Source organism: Cnephaeus nilssonii, assembly GCF_951640355.1.
Source record: "Cnephaeus nilssonii genome assembly, chromosome: 12".
In the NCBI taxonomy this organism is placed as follows: domain Eukaryota; kingdom Metazoa; phylum Chordata; class Mammalia; order Chiroptera; family Vespertilionidae; genus Cnephaeus; species Cnephaeus nilssonii.
Window position 1 is genome coordinate 44,004,231 of NC_137083.1, and position 20,271 is coordinate 44,024,501.

Sequence of the window (20,271 nt, forward strand, 5' to 3'; positions counted from 1 at the left end):
TCAAAGTTTAAAAAACTATCATTTTTTCAGGAGAAAATAAGAACATATTTCAGTGAAGGGTGAATTCAGTAGTCCAATGACATATCTGAGCATGCAAACAGTCACAGGAGATCACCTCACAATCACAGAAGCTTCCCAGTATAAGAAAAGATCAGGCAGGACTCTTGTCAAGAGCAGGGGAGGTGGATTGGGAGGGAGGGTGAGTGAAAAAGGTGAATAAATTAAGAAGTACAAATTAGTTGTAACAGAATAGTCATGAGGATGTAAAGTACAGCATAGGGAATATAGTCAATAACTAGGTATGGTGCTGGATGGGTACAAGATTATTGGGATGATCATGTATTAAGTTAAGAATGATTTGATCACTGGGATATGTACACACCTAAAACTACTGTAATGATGTATGTCAACTGTAACTGAAAATTTTTTTTTTTTTAAAATTTTTTTAAAGAGCAGGGGTTTTAGCATTATGTAAAGGCTACCATCTTGACTATCCTAACTATTAGTCACTACCTTCTCCTGTGACTTTCTTCTTCACTGGTGGGTTATTGGTGCCTTAGATAGCAAGATTTACAGAATACTCCTATTAAGCCAAACGAAGCTATTTTCATGAATTCAGATGGCTAATTTCCCAATCTTCTACACAGGAATGTGAGCCATGTGGTGTGGCCTCATGCTGGGCACACAGCAGATGCCCAAGAAAGGCTTTGCTGAGAGAGTGGGTGGGTGAGTATGTGAGTGATCAATCTGGGCATGAATCAATGCATCAATAAGACAACACTCTTAATTCTGAAATCATTCAGAATAAAGCAAAGAGATTACAACAACTTACTAGATTTCCAGACAAAGTGGAGGAGGTTTTTATTCATCTGCTAGAATTATCTACAGTTATCCCAATCCCTCCACTTCTGCTGCCAATATGTCTGTATTATCTATTCATTTAGGGATACTTTTAATGTAAAGTATTAATATTTGTATAAGCAACTAAACTCATATATCCAAAGCCTTTCCATATATGCTAATAAATAGGCAATACGTTTCCAAGGAAAAACTCAGCCATGGAGCAAGTGGCAAGTTCTCCAACTTTTCCCAAAGAGTCTCTCCAAATCCCACTTTCCTTGCCCCAGGAGAATTGCAGGTAGTACTGAGAGTCTTGCTTACTTGACCTTTGCTGGGAGAACCTACTTTGTATCATGGAGTATCTCTCACAGTCACAGATGAAGCCAATAAACCTTTGATTCCAGTATCATGCCCAAACAAACCTTAGGGCCTAAGGCTAACCTTTTGCAAAACTGACTCTCCCTTCTTCTATCTTCCTCATCCCACCTTCCCGTAGAGTAACAAGGAGCAGAGCAGTGGAAGGAAAACAGCGCCATGGAAAAACCAACAATCTCTAAATAATCCAGAACTTGCTAATACACTTTTCAGTTTAGTAGGTCTAGAATTCAGGTATAATTTTTAAACTTCTGTTGATGGTGGGCACCAATAATGTGTTAAAGAAGAAGAAGAAGAAGAATGGTTGACTTCCTGGACTCTAATCCCTGCCCACTAGTCACTCCAGAAGAATAAGCCATGTAGGCAGTTACAATGACTTCTCACTAATTTTCATCTCAATGTAATATCATCTTGCGTAAATTTAATTTAATATTTTGATTATACTCTGTATCAAAACTTTTATTCTGTCAATGTTTCCTAGCACTTGAGTGGGAATCCAAATAACAGAGAAAATAGCAAGTCTCATAATTATCTATAATAATAAAAGGGTAATATGCTAATTAGACTGGACATCCTTCCGGACATCATTCTGGATGAAGCCGGGGCCAGAGGGAAGCCTGGGTCCTTGGTAACTGCTGGTGGCCAAAGGGAAGTCAGCCCCAGTCCCAGGTGCCTGCTGGTGGCAGGAGGGATGCCCGGGTCCCAGGTGCCAGAGGGAAGCCGGTGCCGGCAGCTGGGGGAAGGAAGGCCTACTCTTGCACGAAATTCGTGCATTGGGCCTCTAGTAGTAAAATATGTAAGAACAGATATTATGATGCATCTTAAAACTAAAAATTAAAAAAAAACGCTTGCCTCCAGAGTTGTAGAGTATGCCAGATTCAGCTGTAGTGTTATTGTAGTAGAAACTGTCAACAGTTTAGAACATGGCTGCCGCTGCTAATTTCATTTTGCCAAAGGACATGAGAAAGATTTGGGTCCAATAAGAATGAGCATTGTATCAACTGAGTTAACTCTTCCCTGGTAGACCTGTCAGTTCCTAGAAGTGGAGTTTCTTCCATGATGTTTGCTGCTAATGGGCTGCATAACCAAGGTTCAGGTTGTATGCTCCATAAACATATTCCTGTAAAACACCTTTGAAACTGACATCATTCATCCTGTCTCATGTCATTAAGATCTAGTAGGATCCTTTAACCCCACCTCATCATTTGTAATTGGAAAACAAAGGCATACACATTAGATTTCTTCCTTCCCAACAATTAAACCAATGAAAGACTGTGTTCAATAGTGAGTTTGGGAGTTTGGGTTAGTTTTGTGTTCATTTAAAGATAAGAGGGGAATAGAGAACCATAAATGCACATCTTTATTGTTCCTTATAAATATTATTAATTACTAGTGAGAAAAATCTTGCTAACATAATTTTTGAATGATTGTGTCAAAATTCCTCCCAACTCTTTTCTTATGTATTGTCACTACCTTCTCCTGTGGCAGGTACTGGCTCTCTTATAATTTTCAGGTTTTCAAAAGCTTCAGAAGAACTTCAGCAACTGAGGCATTTGAATAGTATCCATTTTTAAGTCAACTGAAACTTCGACAATCAGTGTGATAAATAGCAACTACCTCGAAGAAATAAACTAAATTCCTAGTTTAAGGGAACATGTATGTTCTGCTCACAATTTCAAGCTCTCTACCTCTGGTAACTTGTTAAATTCTCTCCTCTCTTTCCTTCCAGCTTCTCTTCTTGCCTTCCTTGCTCCTCTATTTTTTCAAGCATTCTTAGTTAACAAAGTCCTGACAGTATAATCCATGAAATCTCCTTTTTTAGTGTTATTGACCTTAGTTAAGATAACGGCAGTCTCTATCTTTACCTGATTTTAAAATTATGGATAGCAATGGCTTAAAAAATACTTGCTAATATTAATGAATAAGCCATGTTTAATTTATACAAACTTCTTAATTATAGACCTAAAACATTAACATTAAATTTAAAAATAAAAAGACAGTACATTACTCTCACACTTGACCCCCTTGCACATATGACAGTAAGAGAGCCTCGAGGGGCTGGGAGATTAGGAGAGAATTACAAGCTTGAATTTCTTTGTCTAGTAATTTGTGATTATCAAACCCCTTCCCATATGAGTGGGGAAAGAGGACAGAACTGGTATTTGGGGATATAATCATCAAAGCTTTGCACTGTCCCTTTCAACTTTCTGGGCCTTCCCCTCCCCCTTGATAAAAGCTGGGAGTCTTCTCCCATGACTTCTCTTGGGCACTCTTGGGGACTACAATCTTCTATGCCCGGTTTCCTGACAATAATGAAAACTGCGACCCTAACAAACTTCCACCACCACCTCCACAGCCCCAGCTGAGCCCTCTTCCTGCTGCCTGCTACATGGGAAAGAGCTGCCAGGTCCTACTTCCTGCCCCATTGGGCTTGCTAACCCTGTTTCTGACAGGTCAGGTGAAGGTGGGGAAGGGCCAGGTGGGGCATAACAATGACTTCACTTTGCTGAACTGTCAGAAGATGGTTACTGCTCTCTGGGCCAGCAGATGGTTCAAGCCAACTCTTGCAGGCACTTTCATGAGGGCTTCTGAGGCCCAGCTGGGACCTTGCAATGGTGCGCTGCTGTGGGCAATGTGTTTTCTTCCTGTGCCCACTCCCTTCTCAGGGCTTGGTTTCCACAGGCCCATTCTCAAGGCTCTCTCTGTGATTCTGCCACAGTGCCCATTCGCCAGGGGGTTTCTCTGGGACAGGATGATAAATGGCTCAGACTCATGACAGTAAGCCCTGGGGAACACCCACATATCCTTGCCTTGCTATCCGTGAGAGTGTAGCTGGTGCCCATACAGTGCCGTTCTCTCTCTTCTCCTCCTTCCTCCTTTTCCTTTTTCTCTTTTTCCTCTCCTTCTCCTTCTTCCTTTCCCTGCATTTTTTCTCCTCCCCTCTCAGCTCAAAGGCCTCTCACCCATAAATTCCTCAGGGGGGTGTCCCTTAAATTTAAGGGAACAATATTTATTCAACCACTTTCATTAATCTTGAGGAAAGGAGAAAGCCTCCCCTGCCCCATCCCTGGGAGGGAAGAAGACACACAGTTTCAAACCGTGAGGGTTGAGTTCTGGACTGTCTGAAGGTCTCCTCCCTCCGCCAGAATGTGGCACCTGTTGATTCTATGGAAACTTCCAACTTAGCATTCTATTACAAGACAAGGAAGAGTTCATTTTTCCCTGGGGTAAACTGTTTTCTGTTCTTCACAGTAAACTGTTTTCATGGTGAAGTTATAACATTCAGAAAATTTCAGAAGATCTTTTACAACTTAGTGCATAAGCCCAGGAGTGACCACAAAAGCATTTAAGCAAAATGAAGTTATGAAAAAACATTTATTGAACACCTTTTTGGTTGTTAAAGCACTGTGTTGGGTGTTTTGCATACATTATTTTATTTAGTCCTCACAATAACCTTATGAAAGGGAATTATTATTCCCATTTTAGAGATGAGTAGACAGGTTGTAAGAAGTGAAGTAATTCACCAACAATCTCCCACTAGTTAGTGGCAAAGCCTGGGCTTGAATCCAGCCAATGGGAAATTTGTTATATATATATATAATTACCTCTAATTACTCTTTTAAAGTTTTTAGGGGAGAAGATTGCTTTTATTGTTGTTATTGCTGCTTTTACAACATCCATTTTCATGCAACTTATCTTATAATGTGACTGAAAGTGACATTTTAAAGATCATGACAACTCCAATTCTTCAGTCTTGTCTGTGAATGTGTTTCTAAAGTTGAAACCAAATACAGCACACCCAGCAGGGATCCTAATTCTGACAGTGAAAAATATTGACTAGGTAGGTATTCCCTAGGGTAGGATACCTATCAATACTCATGATATAAGCATGAAAATGTATACCTTATAAAGTTCTTTCTCACAAGTGCTCATTAAGAAAATGTGTGTCATCCACTGCTTTCAAGTTGGTCTAAGATAATTTGTCTCATATCCTGGGCTTTTTCAATTATGCCGCCTTTGGGCACACTGCCATTCCCTATGCCCATACCCATGCCAGACATTGGTAATCAGTCATGGTGCTGTTTCTCCCTAAACCCTGCGACCTCCAGAGCTTGAGGAAGCCAACTGATTGATGTTGCCTGCAATGTTAACTCTATTTGTCCTTAGTTGAGTGGCTTTGCTAATTGAACTCCTTCATCTGCTTATCTTCATGCTTTTACTCTTCTCTGGTTCAGACACTCTGCTAGAGGACCCTCTCAACATTCACACTTCTCTTGTTCCCCAACTTGAACAAAGCTCAATGCAAGAAGGCACTAGATTGCATCTTGCAAAAATAAATTTTGTTTGGGAAATAATTGTATACTCCTCCTCCTGGAATCAACATCAGAGCTGCCAAAATAACTCTGTGAGTTTAACCTTAAAGCTTGGAGCACAATGAGACTAAAATGAATGTGTTATGTAAAGAAGACAAAATCATCCCTCGGAGGAAGAGAGAAGAGTGGCTGAGGCCAGACCAAGGAAGGGGAAGGCTGTTTTCATTCTGGTGAAGGCTCACCACCAGCTCCTTGGCTCTCAAATGCTATAAGCACTTTGTTCCAGAATGGACAGAGTGATGTTACTGTTAACAAAAGCCTGTTGGCCAAAAAGTACTGAGGTTACACAAATATTTGTCTCTGGTGATGGATTGAAAGACATGAGGAAGACACCAATCTACAGCATCGGTGGGTTCTTTTCTTAAAGATATGTGTGCAGCAAAATTACTTGTCAATTTGACATCTGCAATCTCATACTCTGTAGCAGAGTTTAACAGCATGTCATAGACTATTACAACATGTGGCCCATCAGACAACTTGTCTGGAGGCTCTGGACTTCTGTGATATCACCTTCAGCTGCAACTGATGACACCTACATGTTGGCAGGGAATAAATTCAGCACATGCTACCCTCCATTAGTCATAATTCATCCCTACTGAATACCTGAACTAGACTAAAGTCCATAAGGGCATAGTAATAAAAACCTGGTTACATGGTCCTGAATTGCCAGAGTTTTCTACAATTGCAAGATAAGCTTTATGGTGGCTAAAATTATAATAGCTGCTGCATTAATAATAGTCTCATTTATGTGTAAGCCACCCAAACTCTTAGGGAAATAGGGATACGTGTGCTAATGACCACTAGTAGTCATTTTAATGATTTTTTTGGTTGCTCTTGCAACATGGACATTATTCTCAGTCGTGTTTCATGCTCTTGACTCCTCTGAGGAAATAGACAGGTGAACATGAATAGCAACAATCAAGTAAGTCTCCTGTCAGAGAGGCCGGAACTCTTTTAGGTCAAAAATTATCATCACAATACCAGTGTGGGCCTTGGCCTGGTTAAAGCATTCATCAGAGATGAATCATGGCTGTTAGAGTCAGGGCAAAGACATACAGGATCATTGCAAACGATGCCTTAGCTATTTCCTGTGGGAGTGATGGGGCAATAACCCCACTCAAAAATTTCTAATGTTGCAACCCAGGCATAAAGTAGGCCGTGCTTTTGAATTGAAGTGGAAGCGAACCAATCAAGCAACCCCTATGTCAAGGATTCATTGAGGCATTTGCTTCACAGTTGGACGACTACAATAGCATCCTAGTGACTGAGCTCCTGGTTTGTAGTCTCTTGCCACTTCAGTCCATTCTATCCACACTGTCACATTCACACCTGAAATAGCTCCATTTCCGCACTCCTCCCCAGCCCCTCAAAAACCATTCATTGAAACCCCTTGCCAGGTGGAATTTGACTAACCTGTCATCTCTCCACTTTCTCTACCCTCACTGGTATCCATCCATGTTTTTCACCTCCAGGCTAGATCTTGTTTGGAATTGTTTTGTCTGCCTTTCCATATCTCATCCAATCTCCAAGACACTGTCCTGCCCCCATTTCTTCTGTGAAATCTTTCCCACCCAACCCCACCTTTCTTTCTCTGAAATCACTCATTCGTTCTCAGTATTCTTTTGATCATCCTCCACATGGGTACAGAGATTCTTGGGGAATAGTCCTGGACTCTCCTATGGAGCATAGCATTGCTCTGTTGGATTATTAGAATCTTTGCATGCCATGTACCTGTCTTATCTCCCCGTCCCCTTCCCCAATAGCATCTTCTGGTGTCCTCCATGGCACATGACATCATCATGCCTTACATAGAGAATGGTCTGCAGGTACTAGGTGGCTCTACCAGCGTCGTCAGCATCTAAACAGAGCTGGAATCTGTCTTGGGAAGTGAATGCCTTGAGTGGGAGCCCTAGCCTAGCAGCTGTGTTTGCTCAGTGACATGTCTTTCCACTGATTTCTCTTATCAGTAAATCCTTAGCTCTGGGAGCCAGAAACTCAAACTCCAAAAGTTGCTTCCAGAACTACAAGTGTCTCAAAAGCATCCTCTTTCTATCTTTGCCCTCAAGTCAGAATTTCCCTAATATCAAAATTCAATTTTAATTTCCTGACATAGTTGAAATATGTGTAGATGCAAATACTTCCCTTGAATAGCAAAGGCCTTTCATTTAAAATACAATTTCCACAGGTATAATTGCCAGCTGTTCAGGAGTCCTAACAGCCTCACACCTTGGCCGCCTCGGTTCCTCTCATTTCCTTCTTTGATCTTTGAAATCAGAGTCTGAGGAGGAATTTTTGGGGACACCTGTGGAAGTGTCGAGGGGGGTGGGAACCAGCCTAAGTGAAATAAGCACATCCATCAATTTTTAGGGCAACACAATGTGGAGTCATCTTTACTCTTGGATTAATGGGAGCAAATTAAAGCCAGCATGTTGTAATACATTGTGGAGTACTAGGAAAGTCATCGGCGTGCACTGCTGAGTTTTTGACGTGCTGAGATAGTGATCCCAGCTCCCACAAAAGGCCCACAAGAATGAGAAATTCGTAACTTCACAGAAGCTTCCTGACTAGAATGACCCCTACCCCTGCCCCCACCTTGAAGGCAAACTCTCTTTATTAAAGGCTTCCTTCAGTCATGCCTTTCCAGATCCCTCTGGCTCTGACACTAGTGCTGTCCTATCCTCGGTAAGTGGTGCTAGGGACTAAGAAAGAAGAGGGGAGCCGGGGAGGAAGGAACTAAGCAGTGCCGTGTTTTAATCATGTCCCCGCGCAGTGTGTGGAAGCGAGGTTGCACATAGGAAAGGAGCTGGTGAGTCATTTGCATTTGCCTTTCTTCTTCTCTCCACTCAGAAAGCAGGCAGAGCATCTATTACACAAAGAGAGCACAGAGTTGTGTCAATCTTCTAGAAGCAGAACACCTGCCTCTGCATCACAGTGTGTATGTTAGTTGTCAGGTGCTGTGCCTCACTCCGAAGCCTTCGCCCAGGCTCCTCACTCACACGGCTCCTAAATGCACTGGCATCCTGCCTAAAATAGGACCCGCACCCTGCCACCTAAATGAACCCAGCTTTCCATTCAGGCCAGTCAGACAGAGTGGGGCTCCTCAGGCTTATGACATGGGGAAGCCAGAGTGGATGGGTCAGCTACTGCGTTTCCATAGCGCATTGTGGAGAGGAGGATGGTACAGTTCACGGAGCAAGTGTGCAGAGGGGGATGGTACAGTTCACGGGGCAAGTGTGCAGAGGGGGATGGCACAGTTCACGGGGCAAGTGTGCAGAGGGGGATGGTACAGTTCATGGTGCAAGTGTGCAGAGGGGAATGGTACAGTTCATGGGGCAAGTGTGCAGAGGGGGATGGCACAGTTCACGAGACAAGTATGCAGAGGGGGATGGCACAGTTCACGGGGCAAGTGTGCAGGGGGATGGCACAGTTCATGGGGCAAGTGTGCAGGGGGATGGCACAGTTCACGGGGCAAGTGTGCAGAGGGGGATGCACAGTTCATGGGGCAAGTGTGCAGAGGGGGATGCACAGTTCATGGGGCAAGTGTGCAGAGGGGGATGCACAGTTCACAGGGCAAGTGTGCAGAGGTGAAGTATACAGTGTGGGAGCCGGAGGAGGACCCTTCTCAGGCTCCGCAGGCCTCTTCACATTGCCTGTGGGGTCACAGGAACAGCCTTTGGATACTCAGCTGCTTAATGCAAGGCCACTCATCAATAAAGTACTTACGTGCTCTGATCTATCGATGTGGACTTCTCCTGACCTTGCCGGCACTGATGGGACATGCTCGTTCCTGCTTCTGTGGGATAGACATCACAGGCTCAATCCGTGAGACTGAGGGGCTGCAAACTCCCTACGGGACTGCTGACCACTCTCACAATAATTCCTCGATCTGTATCGCATCCATTGACAACTGCCATTGATACTTGATATTCGCACAGCTCCTCCATTAGTGCTCTCCCACAAGGCTTTTGTGGTGGAGGTAACGGCCAATGAGGAGGGAGGCAGAGGGGCAATTTGCAGTCCTAATCTTTGTCGCTGGATGTGTGGTCTCGTAGTTCTTCTGCAGAGCTGAAGCTTCACTTCGAATCCAGTGACTACAGAGTCTGGAAGCCATTTATTTGAAAGACACTTCTTGAGAGGCTGTGTTTAAAAGCCTGTTTGGGGTACCATGGGGGTGGAAAACAGTATCATGTATGTGTAAACTCAGTCCTGAAGCAGCTTATTGTCTGGTGGGAAATGGCAGGCAGAATGTAGTGTCTTTTTTTTTTTTTTTTAAGATTTTACAGGTAAAGATGGCTATAATGGACGAAGGTACAGGGAATTTTTAAAAAATATTTTTATAGAGTTTTTTAGAGAGAGGGCGATAAAAACATCGATGTGAGAATGGAGCATCCATTGGGTGCCTCCTGCAGGCCCCCTACTGGGGATGGAGCCCGCAACCCAGGCATGTGCCCTGACTGGAAATTGAAAGGGTGACCTTTTGGTGTACCGGACAATGCCCAACCAACTGAGCCACACCAGCCAGGGCAAATGCAGTGTCTTTTTAAAAAGTTGGCTCCCTCCAGTATTCTCCCTGTGGTGGGAGCCAGGTGACATAATGGAAAAGCAAGCATTTGGGGGTCAGACAGACCTGGACTCCAGCTCCAGCCGCATCACTTACAAAGTCCTCCATCAAGTCACAGCAGAGCCACCCCTGTTGTAAGAATGTGGGTTGAAATGAAATCATTTCAACGGGGAAGCATTATTAATATGTCTTGGTGGTGGCCCCCAGGCCACATCGCCACAGCGCTGGTCTGGGAGGTGGCCATGGAAGATGACCAGCAGAGCAGAGCTGCTTAACCAGCCTGAGCAGCGTGGAGGGCAAAGCCTCCAGGCCCAAGCTCCGAGACTCCTCCAGGACAGTCTATAACCTTGGAAACAGAGCAATCCTTTGTTCTCTGCAGAGTTAATTTGTCTCTGACGATGTCTGAATGCGTCTAGATCTCACAGATACCCTACACACTTGCTGCCTCCGCTCATCTCCCTTTCTCCTCAGCACAGTAATGGGATCCCGTCAGACCCTCCTGTGGCGCTCCATACGATCGCACCATGGAAGCCAGTGGCTACCAAATGGGAAGAGGGTCTTCCCTGCCACCTGCCACAGAAGCCTTGACCTCTAACCTTCAGATCCATTTAAAATGCATTTTTTTTCCATCTCAGCCCTCAGTAGTCATTTCGCCTTTATTTTAAGAGTTTCAAACATTTGTTGATGATCCCAGTTCTCTCAAGCCTCAGAAAGCTTAGGCGCTGCAACCAATGTTACAGAGCTAATGGGTAGCTCTGGAAGGTATCCCCCTGACTCCAAAACTTGGCCTCTCAACCCTGAGCACCAGGGCGCTGAGGCCCCCGATCCTGCTGGGGGTCAGGGAGCTGACCCCTGGCTTTAGAGAGGCACAGGATGTTGATGAAGGGGAGGAGAAAAGAGGGAGCGAGCGGAGGGGAATTGAGGAGAGGAAAGGAGGAAGGGACATCGTGCTTGAGGAGCCACTGTGGGCGAGGGCTGTGGCTCCCAGCGGGATGAGGGCCGTAAGTGCCAAGGGAAGTTTGCTTTCCCGCTGATTCTGAGCCAAAGCAGACATCTGTGATGCCCTGGCAGCAATCACATGTTTCTGCCATCACCGGTGCTTGATTTTATTTTTAAACAAGATGTTTCCCCTTCAGTCCATGTGTGCCTACCTGTCCTTCGTATTCTCATTCCTCCCACTTTCTTCCCTGCTCGCATCTCCAGGTCTCCAGATCTGTTCACAGATCCTGAGTGGAGCCTCCTACAGAGACCAGGGAGGCGTGGTCTTCAGGTGCAGGTAGGGACCCAGGGCAGAGCCGGCACCTCACCTCTGGGCCTGTCTCTTGCAGATAATTGGGACCATTCCTCTGATGCCAAATCCGGGGCCATCGAGCCAGGCAGCGAGTGGCACTCAGGGCCTCCAAGTGCAGTCGATCACCCCCCAGCTCCTGACAAACGCCCAGGGCCAGATCATCGCCACAGTCATCGGGAACCAGATCCTGCCAGTGATCAACACCCAGGGCATCACACTCTCACCCATCAAGCCCGGCCAGCAGGTAAAGGTTCCACCTCTCCTTACCACCTTCCACCTGTTTGGTTTCAATCAATGGAAAGCAATTTTTAATTCCACTAATATATCAATCCTTCTAAAGCAAGTTAGCTTTACTTTTTATTTTTAGTGGATATGGGTGAGATCTAAATAGTTCTGTAATATAAAATGTGAATTTATTAAATTATAAACAAAGACAGTGGTCTAAAATAGGGATGCACTCTTCTTTATTTACACTATGATTTTTATTTTCAGAAAATTTAAAAAGGGGTCAAGAGAAACCAAGACAAGTTATGCCTTAACTTTAATTTTTTTTTAATTATTAACCACCAAGAGATCCCATCTTCGTGCTGCTGAGACTGCAGCCTACAAATTAGGAAATGCGAAAAATAGGAAGTTCTACGAGGTTGAATTTCATTAAAACCCTGACAACCCAGTTCTTTTTTTTTTTTAATTCAAATATCAATGAGCACCTTCTATGTGTTGTGCTAAAGGTTGGGTACACAGCACTGAAGAAGAAAAATGTGGTCCCTAACCTCAGGGAGCTTCTGGTTATTTGTTTCCTCCAACAAACATTTTTTGATAACCAACTATATAGCAGGCCCCTCCTGAAGGAGCCAAAGAAGACAATGAGCTCCTTCCTGGGTTTACGGAGCTCAGAGGACACAGGTGCAAAGCAGAGCCCCATTGTGCAATAAAGCAGAGAATGTCCTGTGACAGGACAAATGGGCACAAAGTTAGGGATCATCACAGAGATGGGAGTGACCAACTTTGCCCAGAGAGTTTTGTGTCCTCCTGGAGAAAATTATTTGGGAACTGAGTCTTAATGAATGAGTAAAAGTTAACCAGGTAAATGATGAGTTAACAAACATTCCAGTCAGGGGGAACAGCAGGCACAAAGGCAGGGGAATGTGAAGGAGGGAGGAGTGTTGAGAAACAAGGGAAAGGTTCATGCGTTTGGAGAATAGAGGGAGGCTGAGAGCGGTCGTGAAAAGGGCTTTGTAATCCAGCTGAAAAGGATGGACTCTGTTTCTGTACGATCCTGAACACACTACACATCATCTTTGTGCCCCAGTTTCCTCATCTGTAAAATGGGGATAACCAGTACCTACCTCCCAGTGTGGTATGAGAATTACAATATGTTGTATATGAAATGTGGGGCGCGGCTACAGTGTTTGGACAGGTCCAAGCCTTGGACTGATGAGAGGGCACAGTCCTCTCGTGGCCACGTGCAAGTCCCAGCTTGGAGGACAGAGCCCTCCCAGCACAATTATAGCCAACAGCTGTAGTTGTAAGCTTGAACCTATGGTCCGAACACGTGGCCCCACGTGCCTGAGTGATATAGGCTGCAAGTAAACAAAGCTTGATCAGGTGCATGTAATTGAGTAGGATCGAAACCCAGGAGAATATTGTAAACATCTTGACCACGCCCTTACTTTGCCTCGTGCATCTGGCTATAAAATAAAGACACGGCTTGTAGTCCGTGGCACTGCTGGGTCCCCATCAGGGAAGCAGCGTCCCACCGAGTCCCAGCTTTCATTCTCTTGTCTGTCTTTTCTAATCCTTCACCGCCCCCACTCGGGTTCACTGAACATGGCTGAGCTGGCGCGGTACATAAGGCGCCCTGGGGCTGAGTATGCCATGGCCGTGCGGGCTCCCCACAATGTAATGATTAGAACAGTGCTAAGCACACAGCAGACACTCATATAGTCATGATGATGGTGATGATGATTTACCCTGCAGACCTGGGAATCGGTAAGAGGTGTTTAAGAGAAAGTTGGCACTCTCGGTTTTATTTTTTCAAGAAAACAGGTAACAGACGGAGGTTGGACTGAAGTGGTAAAGCATCCATTGTAAACACACTATTTAGGAAACTATAGCAAAATACGACTAGAAATCCATAAGAGCAGGCACCAGATAGATGAAACCAAGGGTCTGGGATAGTAGTAGAGCTCAGGACAGGATCTGAGAATCATGAACACTTATATTGTAGCTGAAAGCAAGACAACCAGAGAAATCATGAGGAGCAAGTGTGGAAGGAAGACAAAGAAGTCATTTGGGAAACATCAGTATTTAAGGAATGAAAGGGGAAGGGAGGGAGAGAAGAAATGGCTGGGTAAGTAGGAAAGGAACCTAGAGCATGGTGATTTAGCATCCAAGAGTTTTAAAAAGGTAGGAAGTGCACAACAGTGTCAAAGCTGCAGAGATGAAATCAGGTAAAGCCGTGGAGAAACATAATCTCCTCTATTTCTTTTTTGAAATGTCTTAAAGCCTGGATTGTCTGTGTTTGAAACATTTGAAACGAGTAACTGGGTGAGTTAGGCGGCAAGAAGTGGGCACAGCTAAGGCCCAGATTTACAGTTGGAAGGTGCACATCAAAGGTGGTGGAGAGAATGATGGAGACTGGCAGTGAGTGCATGACTGAGTACAGGGTTTGATGAGTTGTTGGGAGACTGTATAATGTAAAGGATTTAGCAAGGAAATAAAATACAAAGGAAAAGGAAAGAAGAAACCATTGATGCGTCATTCACTGGCAACAAAGTGGAGTTGTCCTTCCAGAGACCTCAGCCATTGGCTTCTGAGCCAACCATGGAAACAGCCTATTCGTGGTGGCTCTCTTGGAGGCTATCCTTGAAATATCCATTTGCTTGTCCAATAAATATAAAACGTTTTCAATATAAGTATTTATTGGCTACCTACTATTTGTCAGGCACTGTACATGGAAACTAGGCTGGTGTACAAGACGATACCATGAGCCCTTCCTTCATGAGGTTTACAGTCTAGTGAGGGAGATGGACATTCATCAACAACTATGTACCCAAGATCTTCAGTAGATGCCATGGGGGAGTAGTAAGGGGATCTATGAGGGTGTTCAGCACAGGGACTTCCTCCAGTGAGGGGTTCAACACAAGGAAAGGAAAAGCAAGCTAGGTCTGAGCACACTTCCCAGGGATGAGACTGCCATCTTAATCCTTCTGATTTTCACTCTAAATCTAAATCACTGCTTGGGGAGCCAAGGTTCCCAGACACACTCTTCTTCCTCAGCTTTGTCTCAGCCAGTGGGGCAGCCCCAGCTAAATATGTCATTGAGGACTTTCATCCCCTCCACAGCCCCCATCCCTCAGCTGGTTTATTTATTTTGCCATTTACAATATTCCATTGTATCCTCTTTCTAAATAGTTCCCCAAATAAGGCAAGATTCTCTCTCTCTTACATTGCCTTTTTAAGCCGTAATTATTTTTTTTAATATTTTTTTATTGACTTCAGAGAGGAAGGGAAAGGGGGAGAAATAGAAACATCAAGAATGAGAGAGAATCATTGATTGGCTGCCTCCTGCACATCCCCCACTGGGGATGGAGCCTGAACCCTGGGCATGTGCCCTGACCAGCAATTGAACCGTGACCTGTTGGTTAACAGTTCCACGCTTAACCACTGAGCCAGGCCTGCCAGGCATTAAGCCCTAATTCTCTCTGTTCAAACTTATGTTCAAAATTATCTCTAGGGGTAAATGAAGAGATTACCTCTTTTCATACAATCTGTTAAAAACTATTTCTGTCAGCAAATAGCTGTACATTGCCCCCAAAAAAGTAATGAAGTAATTAGAAATCATCAACATTTAATACAAAGTAGCTCCCGCTTTCACCTTGAATTTTGAAGGAGGGTATTTGGGTGATAAACTATTGCAGTTACATAAAATTACAGCTCTGGATTTGAGGTAGTAAGTAATCTTTTAAACCAGGAGAAGAACCTAACCTAGAAATGGCAAATAAGAGGCAGGTCTGGGGCCACTCCTCAACTCTTTGCCCTCAGTAGACATCATTAATCCATTTCCACAGTCTCTCTCATAAGCACAAATTCAGGAGCTTTCTCATAGCGCACTGTTGGCCCCTGCAATGAAACCTCACTACCCCTGCAGGAACGTCTGGTCCTCTGTTGGTGTAACCACCACCACCGTCCTCGTCACTGTAGATTTGGAGATCTAGCAACTGGGAAGAAACAGCCTCTTGGGGGGTAGGGGAGTGCCTTGCAAATGGCACCTCATGGCAGTTACAGCCAGCATCCCAGAGAGCGGAGTCTCCTTGCATGTATGTGAGCACTGAGAGGACACATACTCACAGATCAAAAGAGTGGCACTGAATCTCCAAATCACAGCACCCCCATCCCTTTTGTTCAGGGCATGTGCCAGCTGTCTATTCTAGTTCCAGTAAGATCAAGGGAACCAGTGGTGAACCTGGTCAGAAATATCAGGGAAATGGTGGAGATAGATGAATAACTTTTGTTGTTGTTGTTTTTTTTTTTTTGCATCGTCTGTGGTTAAAATGCCTTAGAACATGTAGTAAATTAACAAGTTGGATGAATTGACAGGAGATTCACAAGTCTGAGTCCCATTTATAAAAGCTGGGATTCTGAGGATAAAGGATCATAAAATGCTCAGAGTCCCAAAGTAAAAAGCTCAGAGCTGGAGATGTGAGGTTAGTGTTCTTCAATTTTTTCTTTAAATATAAGCTATCATGCAGTAGAGAAGTTTCTCAATTTATTTTTTCATGTGATTTATGACAAATGCTTGATCTCACAAGAGCATAGTTCCAACAATAAAATAAGTCATAAGTTACAGGAGCACAGAGATCCTTAACTTGCACTCAGAAGGAAGTCCCACTTTATGGAGTAAAGTACAGGGCTCTCTGACCAGATGACTTGGAGTGATGAGAGATAATTACATCTTTAATTTAATTTTTCTATCTGCCTCCCCTAACTAAGAGAGCCTGAGTAAAATCTGAGTGAAGGGTCAACTACTCTTGATGATGATTTTTTTCAATGATGAAAGCTCCATGACCTGCAACTTTATCATCTGAAATACAAACATTTTTTAAAAAAATATATAGTACCAGGATTTGATAGCCCTAGATATAGCTTCCAGTATCACATCAGAGATCCTTGGTGAGCAATACAAGAAAATAAGAGTCAGAAAAGGACTAGGAGAAACACACACACACACACACGGAGAGAGAGAGAGAGAGAGAGAGAGAGAGAGAGAGAGAGAATCTTCTTGTGCATGAAAAAAAAATTACTTAATTCAAAAATATTTGGTGGAGCTCTAAAGTAACTTTTTGTTCCCTCCATGGGATTTTTCAGCTAAGATGGATGGTGGTGAACTCCAATCCCCCATAGTTAGAGTGCCCTAGGACCCCTGGTTTACCTTTATCATCCTGTGACTATGAATTATTTCTTCATAAGTAGCACAGACATCATTTTTGTATATATTTATTCTTCTGTTGAATAAATCCTAACAGAAGTTGAAAGGAAACATGTTGCAATTGGTAAAATCAATTTGTAAAATCAAAGCATTGAAATTATAACAATAGCTATAATACTTGGAGAGTACAATCCATGAAGGCAGTCAATTTTTCTTCAAAAGGTAACCATGTTAATAGGGAGTGAAAGGAGGATGGTTTAAATTAACTCTCTAAATGCCATATGATTATCCAAATCTATCCTCTTTTTTTTTTCAACTAAATACAAAAATATTCTTGCTTATCTATTTTTGAAAATGCATTTCTCTTCCCAGCACTTGCTTAAATTAGTGGTTCCGAGTTTTTCTCGGAGCTACCCAGAATGAGACATAAACGAAGCATTTCCACCACAGAGGATCTAAAATACCGTCGGGGTACTGCTCCTAGAAGAAGGAAATGCGTATTAGTGGCCCCTGTGCAAACAGCCCTAGACCTCCCAGCCACACATCTGGGCATCTCACCTCTCAGGTCTCCCCTTGTCACTCCCTGTCAAGCCCAGCCAACAGAGGGCATGCTCCCTGCACCTTCTGGGTCCCTGGACAAGAATACCTGACCCACATCCTCTGCCTGCCAATCTCCTGCCACTGGCCCTTTGTCCAGGACCCCTTCTTCATGAAGCTTCCCTGCATTGTTCCCTCATCTCTGATTTTCCCATGCTCCATTCATGTTCATCAAACTGTACTGTCTTTAAGAATCTACTCCTGAAAAGCAGGGACCAGACTGGCTCAGCCTTGTTCGGAATCCAGCCCATGGTGGATGCTCAGTCTATTGTGTTCAATTGAATTGTTGCCGAACTGTAGTGTTTCTCCATCCAGGACACCAGCATCCCGGAACCATGCTTCCAGAGAAGCCCAGCTCAGGCCCTCCTGTGGCTTTTTGATTCTGTGTCTTCTGTCATTTTCCGTTATGTTCCAGGTTAGCCCCTGCAGGGAGTTTGGGAAGAGCTTCCACACAGCACTGTCTTCTCTATTTATCTCTTTTTTAAAATTATCAAAGCCCTCCTCTTGCCACACCTTTCCACCTCATCATCTCAACTACATTTAATCCCTCGTTTTCTGTTCTGCACTAATATCTGACCCCCAGCTTGTCATTGTCCCTGCTGAGTCCTGGTTGTGTGTCCCAACCTTGTTTGAGGACTGCTTTGGCCTTCCCTGCCTGTGCCTGGTCTTCACTGAATCCTGCTCTTATTCTACTCCCCTCACTTCACATCTTCACAGCCTGGCAGGAGCCACTCTGCTTTCAGCTCTCTTTCTTGAGACCATGGTCGCTCCTCCCATACTGACTTCCCTGCAGACAAGAAGTGTCTGAAATGGAGCCTCCTATTTGGGGCTCTTCCTCCTGCTTAGGTTAAAGAGCTGTTTCCAAGTTGTGGAAGGCAGCTGGAAGGGAGACCCAGTACGTCTCCTAAACTCCGCCAGAAGGATCACTCCCTACTTGCTTTTTCAAATATTCCACAAAGATAACTAAACTCTCCCCTAGATCTCATGTCCCTCACATTTTTTCAAGTTAGACTGTCCTGATGTCAACCGTAAATCTTTCAGCAAAACTAAGACCTGCAGTCTTGTCCTGTCCCCAGTAGAAGGACTCCTCAATAACATCCAGGTGTTCGTTATGTTCTCCTAATTATTGACGGTTCTTATTAAATCTGAGTTCTGGCTTCTCTGGTCTAGACATAATAAATTCCTTTTCTTTACCCCTCTTTCTAAGAGAAGCTTCTTCCACAATCATCCGGGAACTTGTTAGAAACACAACTTCTTGAGCCCCATCCCAGAGGTACTGCATCAGACACTCTGGGGATGGGGCAGCCAAATGCTAAATCTTGAGCACCACTGATTTAATTTCTCTTCCAGCTATTACAAGGTACAAAGTACTCACAAAATGCCATCCCGGGGGGGTGGGGGGGGGCGGGGGAGGGCGCGGAGGGCAGGGAGAGTCACATGTCCTGCTTGTTCTCACCTCTGCTCAACTTCCCAGGGTTATATTCACTTTCTCCACTGCCCCCATTGGAGACTTAGCCTGTGGTCCATATGGCTCCCTGGCATATTTAGAAAAGGCCAGACCTCCCTCCTTTTGCATTTGAGCATTTGGAGAGTTCTGTCCTCCCCAAAGGAATTTCTCTATATTTAATCCCATTTGAATTTTACCGCTTATATGCATTTACCTTTCCAACTTGTCTAGCACATTCTGCATATTATTCCATTTTCCAAGACACTTGTCACACCACTTATTTTTATATTGATAGTGAATTTAATTAGAAGATGCTTTACTCCAGAAACTAAAACATTATTAAGGATATACTGTGTTACACACAGAAGATATATGGGGAGCAGTGGCACAGAAAATCAAGAAAGCGTTGAAAGTGTGCTTGTACTTGAATCTATTTTTGTTGAATATATTAAACACCCTGGCAGTGCCAGCCAACACTAACAAACCAATGAAGCCAGCCTGAGAGCGGCAGCAGGAAGTACAGGCATGTCTCAGAGATAGTTCAGATTCAGTTCCAGACCAGCACGATAAAGCAAGTATCACAATAAAGTGAGTCGTAACCTTTTTGCTGGTGGAGGGTCTTGCTTCACTTTTTAAGAAACACAGTATCTTTGAAGCACAATAAAGTGAAATACAATAAAACAAGATGTGCCTATTATAAAGCTTTTCAGACTCTGAATCCTGGTGTGCCCTGTGTCTCATTCGTTCCCTGTTTGGAATGGACACCATTCCCTCCTCTCTGATAATGCTGAGCCCCAGGCTAACATGAACTGCCTCTTAACTCTTTTTTTGTAGACTCTCCATTCTTTCAGCCTGCATTAGTCAACTTGGGCTGCCATAGCAAAGTGCAAGTGCCACAGACCAGGCGGCTTGAGCAACAGACATGTAGTGCCTCACTGTTCTGAAGGCTAGAAGTTCAAGATCAATGTGTCAGTTGGGTTGGTTTCTTCTGAGGCTTCTCCTTGTCTTGCAGATGGCTATCTTCTCTGTGTCCTCACATGATCTTTCCTTTCTACCTGTCTGTGTCCTAATCTCCTCTTCTTATAAGGACACCAGTCATATTAAATGAGGTTCCACCCTAATCACCTCATTTTAACTTAATTATCTCTTTGAAGACCCTATCTCCAAATATGGTCCCATTCTGAAGTGCTGGGGGTTAGGACTTCAACATACATGAATTTAGGGTCAGACACAATTCAGCCCCTAACACAGCCTATTTACATCTGACTTACAGCTCAAAAAAAAAGGCAAAAAAAGTGATTATTGGAACTCAGAGGTAAACTCCAGCTCCTTTAGGCAGTCTAGTGGGGCTATCGT

The 20,271-nt window shown here is 44.0% G+C and overlaps 1 protein-coding gene across 1 annotated transcript in view; it reads left to right on the plus strand.

Moving 5' to 3' along the window:
• Positions 1-20,271, plus strand: part of POU6F2 (POU class 6 homeobox 2) — a gene marked incomplete at both ends in the record, with an annotated part of 425,667 nt that overhangs the window by 388,524 nt on the left and 16,872 nt on the right. Inside the window, one exon of the mRNA XM_079786518.1 lies at positions 11,478-11,684. Within this exon, the coding sequence (XP_079642644.1) occupies positions 11,478-11,684 (207 nt within the window). The remainder of the gene's footprint in view (positions 1-11,477; positions 11,685-20,271) is intronic.